The sequence below is a fragment of the Miscanthus floridulus genome, chromosome 5 (assembly GCF_019320115.1).
Source record: "Miscanthus floridulus cultivar M001 chromosome 5, ASM1932011v1, whole genome shotgun sequence".
In the NCBI taxonomy this organism is placed as follows: domain Eukaryota; kingdom Viridiplantae; phylum Streptophyta; class Magnoliopsida; order Poales; family Poaceae; genus Miscanthus; species Miscanthus floridulus.
The window spans coordinates 103,699,360-103,708,864 of NC_089584.1; the positions used below are offsets into that span (position 1 = coordinate 103,699,360).

At 48.4% G+C, this 9,505-nt stretch overlaps 1 protein-coding gene across 1 annotated transcript; it reads right to left on the reverse strand.

Annotated features, from left to right (window-relative positions):
• Nucleotides 1-192: 192 nt before the first annotated feature.
• Nucleotides 193-4,698, reverse strand: LOC136452849 (subtilisin-like protease SBT5.3). Its single transcript, XM_066453435.1, has 11 exons — nucleotides 4,568-4,698; nucleotides 4,382-4,449; nucleotides 4,204-4,286; nucleotides 3,919-4,080; nucleotides 2,802-2,913; nucleotides 2,118-2,664; nucleotides 1,918-2,015; nucleotides 1,562-1,807; nucleotides 1,374-1,488; nucleotides 1,073-1,286; nucleotides 193-975 (listed from the first exon to the last, which is right to left on the reverse strand). Exons 1-11 carry the CDS (start codon nucleotides 4,652-4,654, stop codon nucleotides 302-304), a joined length of 2,406 nt encoding a protein of 801 aa, XP_066309532.1. The 5' UTR covers nucleotides 4,655-4,698; the 3' UTR covers nucleotides 193-301.
• Nucleotides 4,699-9,505: the final 4,807 nt, after the last annotated feature.

Consider the following 9,505-nt stretch of genomic DNA (forward strand, 5'->3'; position numbering starts at 1 on the left):
CTCGTATAGCCAACAATAATATACAAATATAATCCATATACAATCATATTAGCTTAATTAATATGTGTCTAGATTATAATTATTAAAATGAATCCAGTTTAATGATCCGAAAGGGGCTGTAGAGATGTTCTTCTGAAGCTATCTATTGAAGTGGAGAAAGATAAAAATAATATATTCATTTCATTTATTTGGTATTGTCGCTCGTTTACAATTCTTCTTTTTAAAGAAGATTTTGGAAGATGCTTTAAGGAGGATTATTAATCACGCAATTTGCATGCCTTTTCTGTGCTCTGCTAGTCCGCTAGCCGCACTTGGTCTTAACCACGACGGGACTCCGGACGCGATGCGCCTTGTTCACGTCCGACGCGTACGCGTCCGCGTCCGCGTCGGACCACACAATACTACCGAACACGTAGTCATTAGCCGCCGCCAGGGCGTTGACGTCCATGTCCAGCTTCACCGTGAACTCCTCCTCCTCTCCGACCCAGACGAAGTCCAGTTCGGTCGGCGCTACCGTGACCTTGACCCCCGCGGGCTCCGTGACCGTAACCTTGTACTTGCTGGGCGCGCCGCCGACGTTCTTCAGGCGGCGCTTCACCGTGGCGCCGCTGCCGGACAGGCACGGCACGGCGATGGACGGGTAGTTCAAGTCCTCGGGGCGGCCGTAGGGGCCCTGGCTGCACTTGCACGGCTCGCCGGCGGCGTTGAACAGTGGGAGCAGGAGGCTGGTGACGGGTGGGGAGAGGCTGCCCATCATAGGGAGGTCGACCGGGAGGCTCGGGATCGGGTCCTGCGTCGTCTGCGTGGGCTTCAGTGAGCAGAGGAAGTTGGTGTAATCGACAAGCGTGGTGTCGTACACCAGCCCGGGGTCCAGTGCCCTGACGGGGTCCACGTGGCCTGAACCGTACCCGAACGGCGTGGCGACGGCGCCGGCCTCGTCTTGGATCGGGTTGCCGTCGTTGGCCATGGTGTTCGCTGCAGTGCAGCATACAAAACACGGGACGGATCATGCGTTAGGCTCCTCCAGAGAACATATATAGATGGCTTCAAAAGTGTTGGTGGTGTAGCTCACCGGTGGTCATGATTGCCGACTTGATCATGGCGGGGCTCCAAGAGGGGTACTTTGTCTTGAGGAGGCCGACGATGCCGGAGACGTGGGGGCACGACATGGAGGTGCCGGACATTATGTTGTAGGCGACACGCCGGTCATCGAACGGGAGCCCCGTTGGTGAGACCGCGCCGCTGTACGCGGCGATTACGTTGACACCTGGTGCTGTGATGTCGGGCTGCCAACAACATGTCAGCGACACTACTACTGCTAGTCTGCTAGTCACAGGATGGGACAATCTGGTTGCTGAACAATGTGCGCTAACCTTGAGGATCTGAGGAGTTATGGCGTTCGGCCCCCGGGACGAGAACGCTGCAATCTTCGGCGCAGGTTTTACGCCAAAACTCGCGTCTGTTGCGTTGATGTAGCCCAACGGATTGCTACAGTGGAAGTGGAAATGCTGATCAGTCGGTTCAGTCCAACGCGCTGCGGCCGGGCAGCAGGTTTGCTTACTTGGTAGACTGGAGGTAGGTGAAGAGCCGGACGCACTGCGAATAGGCGCAGTGAGCTGCCGCGAGGACGTGCGCGTCGGCGAGGACGGTGTCCCCGGTGCTGGCGTCGTTGCAGAGGACCATACCGACGCCGCCCGCCTGTTTGACCACAAACCCCTTCTCCACTCTGGCGTTCACCCCTCTGACGCAGACCACAATCTTGCCCTTCACCTTGTCAGGGTCCAGAGAGCCGGGCAAGCACAGCGACCTGCAGGCAGGCACGAGGAACCTCATCGATCAGCAGGACGTTCATATATACGACACACGTCGATCTGAACAACAAAACAGAAGGCTGTGAAGAATCACATGGGTACGTACGAGTTGCCGGTTGGTTGGTTCACGGCGTTGGCCTTCTCCCCGCTGATAATCTGATACGGCTGACCAATGGGCAGAGTGCTGTCTGCGAGACTTTGTCCCTGTCAATCAATTGCACCCGGGACGACGTACGTGATGAGCAAATCTAGCTTGGCCGCATGTCGCGATGGTTCAATCCACTCACTAATCGTACGTATATATACCTGGATGGTGGCGCCATTGAAGCTGACATATGCTGGGAAATCCCTGTCCATGGTGCTTGCGCCGACCGTGAAGATCCAGGGGGCAAGGTTGGTAGCCGTGCTCGGCTGCGGGCCGGAGTTGCCGGCGGAGCAGACGACGGTGACCCCGCTCTGGACGGCGAAGAACGCGCCGATCGCGATCAGGTCCGTGAGGTAGTCGCCGGGCGGCGCGCCGAGGGAGAGGGAGAGGACGTGCCCACCGTCCGCCACCGCCGCGACGATGGCCGCCAGGATGTCGACGCCGGAGCACCCCGGCTCGTAGCACGCCTTGTACGCGGCCACGCGCGCGCCCGGCGAGCCGCCCGCGGCCGTGCCCTTGCCGTGGCCGAACACGCTGGCGCCCCGAACGACGGAGCCGCCCGCGGTGGACAGCGTGTGCGTGCCGTGCCCCACGTAGTCCCGCGGCGACGACAGGTCCGCCTGGCTCGGCTGCTGCTGGCCTCCTCCGTCGCCCAGGGCGCCCGACGCCTGGATGCCCGCGCTGAAGAACCTCGCGCCGATCAGCTTCCTGCGTGTACGTACGCCGGTACGAGGCGGAGTCAGTTTTTTCACACGCATAACGTTGGGCCCCCCCGGCCTGCCGGAGCACAGGTACCCTGTCTGTGCCTAGTTGTTTGTCCGAGTCATTGCAGGCGCGCGCGCTACCTGTTGCACTGGAAGGTCGGGTCGTTGCCTTTCTCGCAGGCGCCGCGCCAACGGCCCAATGGGACGTCCGGCATGGTATCGTTTTGGAAGCTTTGTGATTCCGGCCATACGCCTTCGTCGTACATGCAGCGAACACAATATCACAAGCAGCTTCAGATCGGTAACTGTCTAAGTACTAGTACTACTCAAGAATCAATATCTGACCGCTGTTACGGGCAGGACTTATTACTACTGCGGCTGATTTGCAGGATAAATTAGTCGTGAGAGAAAAACATTGTTTCATGGCTGAAAAAGTAAAACTGATTCTGACTAATAAGCTCAAGCGCCCTGATTTGTCAGGTTCGAGTTGACTTTTTAGAGACGCTATCGCTGGGATGTGATTCTAATTACTAGTAGCTCGGATCGGAAGCAATCATTGTACTTGTAGAGATGGCCAAGAAATCTGTCGTGCATCTCTTTTTTTTTTTTCAAAAGTTCGGCAAGCGATTTGCGGAATTATATTCGAAGAATTAAAGAAAGAAATGCGTACAAGCGAAACTCAGTCGTGCATCTCAATGCGACATGAAGTCAGCACCCATTGCCTTCGTTTTTTTTTCATGATGTACCACTAGACCACAAGCACTAACTACTAAAAACATGTTTTTTTATAGGTATCTTTATTTTTCTTTTCTATTTTGTGAAAGCTGCTGAGAGCTCAGAAGCACCGGCCAAACAGTAATAAAGACTCAGACGAGTGAAATATACCATAGGCCCTCAGACATTTTTCGCATTTTTATTATCTTCGTTCATAAACTCTCGAAATAATTATCTAGGCCCTTCAACTTTACAAATCAAGCTTGGGCGGATATCGCTCCACTGAGCGACACTACTACTACCAACCCAAAGGCTCTTTCGCATCTCTAATTTTTTCCAACTTCGGCTGGTACAAGAATCGCTCCTACATCCTTACTTTCCCGGACGGTTGATGTTACCAAACGTCTTTGATAATCAGTTCTGTACCACCAGTGACCTTTATTAGGATACTTGATTCAAACACACAGACTCCATCCGTCCTACTGTTATTAGCTGTGCGTTATTCACGCTGAAGAACATGGAGTAGCAGATGCATGTGTCTTACCTGTGTCGATGACCCCGATGATGGTGCCCACGCCCAGCTTCGCAGACGACCACGCGGGGGTTATCTCGCCGCCGTTGCTGGCGAGCCCGAGGAAGTCCCACGAGTGCGTGGTGTGGGGCTTGTACAGGGTGTCCGGGATCACGGCTATCACGCCGGGGAGCTCTGAACCAATCAACCAAAGCAAAGACGAAACGCATCAGCGCCGATCCGAGGAGTATATATGTATTCATTCACTCGCTCGTAAAACCCGTCGGATCGTTGAACCAGAGACAGACAAACACATACGTCGGAGGAGCGGCAGGAAGCTCTCGTCGATCTGCAGCGCGACCCCACTGATGGCCCGCAGGTCGTACGGCAGGATCGTGAAGCTGCATTTCGTGCCGTAGCTAATAAGCACGCATTTCTTTCTCAACGATGCCTAGCTAAGAGTTAATAACGCAGTAATACTAGTATCTGATCTTACTCATCGGTGATTGTAGCGAGCAGCGCATTAAGGGAGGCCGGGAAAGCACTGAAGAAGATCACACACGGCTGCAGGCATGTAAATCAGATCAGTACTAATTAACACTGTATCTGTATGCATATCGAAGAACATGACGAGGAGGCAAAAAGGAGATAACAAAGGAAGCATCATGGCATCATGCATTGCCTTCTTGTCAGCCGACGCCGGCGTCGTCTGCAGAGCGAAGAGCAGCACCAAGGCGAGGAGGAAGACGCGGCCGGCTCCTGACCCCATGGCGCTCGACCTGCTTCTGACTCCTAGGTGCAGGCGATACCTGTCTGCTGTTGCGCAGCTCAAGCATCTATCCTGGCGCGACCAATTTATATACGCGTCAAGGTCAAATGCCTCCAAGTTTTATATGTTATCGGCGAGGAGCACGACCTCACGTTACAAAACCTGGCATCTAAGCATGCATGCTGCTCCTTGATGAACTCCACATGCCAGCAACGTGCGCGCAATAATCACACGATTGACAGCCTGAACTTAAGGTGCGTGCAATCTCCCAGGATCATGGCATGCAAAGGCGTTGAACTCGTTTGAGGAACTCGCCTGGATCGGATGTGAGCACGTACGGTGCACGGATAGAATCTCTCGTTCTGTGTGAGTAGCGTTTTTGGACATGTCTATGTGACATCCAGTTGTTCTGGCTCCTCCTATCGATTGATTTTTTCTCATACACTTACACTGTCATCTAGCTATATTTACACTGTCTTATTACTATATTTATAATGATTTTTTTGTATAATTTATTGGACATAGTGATGTAATTTAAAAATAACACAAGATCTCAGACAAATATATGCCTAATTTTCAAAAAAAAAATTACATTTTTTCTATAAAATCCAGATACCAGATAAATATATGTCAAATTATTCACAAATATCATCAAATTATTCACAAATTTACAGATGGGAGAACAGAGTACCGAGAAGAACATAGAACAAAGAGCAATCTCATCTTCGAGCGGCAGAAAAGGGAGAGGAAGTAGAGCGGCGCACCGAGGACGGCGGCGCCCGCGGAGAGCCGACAGGTCTGCCGGCCATCTGGCCTGGCCCCTGGTGCAGCCATGGAGGCTGCCTGTGCAGCTCCGTGCCTCCGCAGTTGGGCGGGCAGTGGCCGGCGGGTCTCTGGCTGTGCCCGGCGGTCTGTTGGGCTCAGCCCAGGCAGGAGCCCCAGGCTCGCAGCCCCCTGGCACAGGCAGTGGAGGATGGAGTCGTGAGTCTGGGGTGCGCCGTTGCGGTGATTGGGCATTCCATGTGAATCGGACGCCCAAAAATTCATTTAAAGGAGGCCCAAAAAAAAACAACCTATTGACATATAGCGTTTCTCTTTTTCTAATATCGAAGTTGTGGTAATATGACCACATTGGTCATCAGTATCGCATGGCGCAGTACGGGCATGTTTGTTTAACCTTCGAATTTGTGGATACGAAGCTTTTAACAATATGGGCGCTACGTTCTCAACAATTCAGCAATCCACCTCTTATCGACTTGTAGATAGATTGTGAAATGACCAAACCACCCATTAGACTCAATATTGTTGAGGATAATCTTGATTCTCTCTGTTCCCAATAACTTGATGTTTAGAATTATTAGGATAGATTGGTGCCCAATAAAAACTACTCGTATACCCCTATTTATTAAAGGTGAACATAAACCCTTCGTTAAAAGAATGCATCACTAGTATAGAAACATTTTTGGTCGACTCTAGCGATTTTTTATTTACCCGCGATTCTTAAAGAACAAGCGCCAACCGTGCGCTGGTGGCTATGAACTGCAAGCGTAAGTACATTTCTAGCTACTAACAGTTTTCTTAAGCCCGCCGCTAGTACAAATCTTCTATTTATATTGACAGTTCTCTTAAGCCTATCGCCAATGTAAATCATATTCTACTCATGATAGGCTTAAAAGACTTTTCAGTCGGAATGTATTTAAACCGGAGATTTTACCTGGCACTAGTACAAATAATTTGAAATTATCTTTTTTGAATTTTTCAAATGATTTCGGAAAGAGAAATAGTTTAGATGAAAGTTGTAGTAGTTGAAAAAATCTATAATTTTAATGTTATTCCTTTGAAATCATTTATGGCTTGAAAATTATGTTTTAAGAACAAGGATTTTGAAATTTATATTTTTTGAATTTTCTAAATGAGCTCGGACGAAGAAATAACAAAAACCAAAGCTGTAATACTTGAAGAGATCTAAAACCTTATAGTTCAAACTTAGGAATGTTTGACTTCTTGAAGTGTGAGATATACACTTATTTTAGGATGGAGGGAGTATTATAACTATTAATATTCTTTTATATATAATTGGTCAAAGTTAAAAATATATGATTTCTCGGGAACTGAGAATGACATTCTTTTCGAGACAAAGAGAGTAAATTTTGATATTATCCCCTTTCTTATCACTCAATCGAATTACATGTCAATTTTTTGGCTTATGATCCCTTTCTTACCACTTGTTACTAAGAACATGTCTTCTTTCAGTGGTATGCGATGTATCTGTCGCACATATTCATCCTTATAAACACGCACACGCACACTCCACTCCTATAAGTGTCTCCAAAGAACTAAGTTGGACTGCTGCACCATCGACAGATACATCGCATACCACTGAAAGAATAACACTGTTAAATCCTGAAATAATTCCAAAATTTTAAATCATATAATAAATTCAAGATTTTTTTACGAGACCTAATACAAACACAGACGCTCATATACACGAGAGCGCAACCATCTCCAAAGAACTGAGTTGGACCGACAAATCTAGAAATTAACGAAATTACCATAGGCGCTGCGCTGTCGACGGACATGTCACCTACAACTGAAAGAATAGCACAGCTAAATCCTAAAATAAATTCAAAAAAATATGAGCACTCATGTCATATCGAAGACTTAACCTTGGTGGACAGGTTCTATCACGAGAAATCCAACCAGCTCAGCTATGGTTAATTCACAAAGCACGTCTTTTTTGCTTGTGAAATAATTTATTTTTAAACCTTTTAAGTTGTGAATTAATTTGTTTTTAGACAAGCGTATATCAATAGAGTAAAAAAGCTCCCCAACTAGTAATCAAAGCTAGGATGAGGCCCGAATAGGACTCTTCTAGAAAAAAATAATAAAACGAGGTAGAAAAGTGAGAATAAGATCTAAATGCTGGATTCTAAAATAAAATTCTAGAATCTAACTATCTACTGAAGGCAAACATAATGAGAATAAAGTTCAAAAACTCCTTATTTTCTTATCCAAAATCTAGATTTTTTATTCACTATCTAAAATTTGTGTTCTTAATATGAGAATAAGATCAAATTAGACTCTAATTTTGACTTTAGGATTAGATGGTGGACAGATCCATTAAAAACCGTTTAAACCGTCAAAGGCGCCGAGTTGCCGCCTCCGAATCCAGGATTATACGTCGCTTCACAGATCACAACACTTCTCCTACAACTAAAAAGAACAAAACTAAGATAATTTTTTGGTGCGACATTTGTATGGGGTCGCCTCGCTTCTCCCCCTGCGATCCCTGCCTTCTGTCCGCACGCAAGTCGCTCTAAAAACGGAAAGCCGCAATCATCGCCCCACCCACCCTACGACCCGCTGGATCCCACAAGCCGCCGTGGCACGTGCCGCACCCCGCACCACTGTCGCCCTCGCCCCTCGCGCGCTTCCACGCTCGCGCCACCATCGGCGGGTCGGCACAGTTGAGGTCGAGGCGCTTGCCGTAGGCGGGAGCTCCAAGAAGGCTAGCAAGGCCAACGCGAGCGAGGCAGGCCACTAGGGTGAGGGCGTCGGCCACCAGGCGGGGCAAGGGCGCCTTCCAGGCCGCCTCTATTCTTCCTAAGTCGGTCGGAGCCATGGCGGCATACACCGGCGGCTGCGGCAGCCACCCAGCCCCCTGCTCTTCCTCGAGTTTGCGTCTCGGCAGATCCACCTACGGTAATGGCAGGTCAGTAGTCATCACGGCCCCTTCCCTCTCCTCCCCTCCCCTTTGGCTCAGATTTAACAAGTGAGGTTCGAATCCATGTAGGGTCAGCCAGATCCACAGTCGCCCACGGAGAAGGGTGTCGAATCTCTGTGTCCAGTGGGATCCTTTCTTCTTCCTTAGTAGGATCCGACATACTATCGATCCGGCGTGGTGGAGCACTGGTGCTTGTGACCATGTGATTTGTTAGGTTTTATTTAGTTCTCATCTATAGTTTCTTGCTCATGTAATGACTCACCTGTACCGATCTTTTACTCAATAATCATCTTTCAACTTCTGTGGATTTTTGATAGGGTGGCTTCAGGTTGGATCTTTCAGTGTGATACAAAATGGTAGGCTAGATGGCCGAGCTCTCCCGCTGTGAGGTAATCACTGCTGTATTTTCCCACTGCCATCTTAATGTTGAAACCTCAAACAATCAGTGCGCGTTGCTCCTGCTTGTGTGTTGTACTTGCCGTTGATGAGTTCGCCGATGTTGCCCAATGTCAACACATTCTTATTTCTACAATTAGTGCTAGTAATCCAATTTTGGCACCATGATTGAAGTGAAGTAGATTGGGATGAGTTTAGGATTCATCAGCAACCACTACAGTATGTTTTTGGGGCTGCTTTCCTCGTCTACTGGGTTTCAGGCATGCCGTCTTAAGGTTTTCTCCTTTTAATAATTGATCCTTTCATATAAATTGTGTTTTGATTTATGTGCTATGCTCACATATATTTACTGCTCTGTAGTTGTTGCCTACTAATAGTCTGATACAAGATTAATCTTTTAGGTGCTTAGAAGTTACTTCTAGTGGCATGGCGGATTGGGCATATATTCAAACTGATGCTTAGCTTTGGGGATGTTGTTGCTGTGTGCCCTGCTTGCAGGAAAAGGTATCCCAAATCTTAGTTGGATATGTGTCGTGCTTGGATTTTACATTCAGCTTTGCACTGTCAATTCTATGGCTCTACTCCAAGATTAACTATTCGTTCATTTGTTATCTTATTGTCTTTGCTCTGATATGTGGTTTTGTGCGGTCATGAGTTGCTTGTGATAGCAAGCAACTCATGACCGTACGAGGTATTCAGGGAAAGAGTTATCAAAGAGGGCTCTTGAAAGG

What these genes read in the sequence shown, in the direction of transcription:
- LOC136452849 (XM_066453435.1), bottom strand. Translation starts at nt 4,654, where the DNA reads ATGGGGTCAGGAGCCGGCCGCGTCTTCCTCCTCGCCTTGGTGCTGCTC. An exon ending in CCGACCTTCCAGTGCAACAG is followed by an intron (nt 2,665 to 2,801) that starts GTAGCGCGCGCG and finishes ACGTACACGCAG; the next exon opens with GAAGCTGATCGGCGCGAGGT. An exon ending in TCAATGGCGCCACCATCCAG is followed by an intron (nt 2,016 to 2,117) that starts GTATATATACGT and finishes ATTGATTGACAG; the next exon opens with GGACAAAGTCTCGCAGACAG.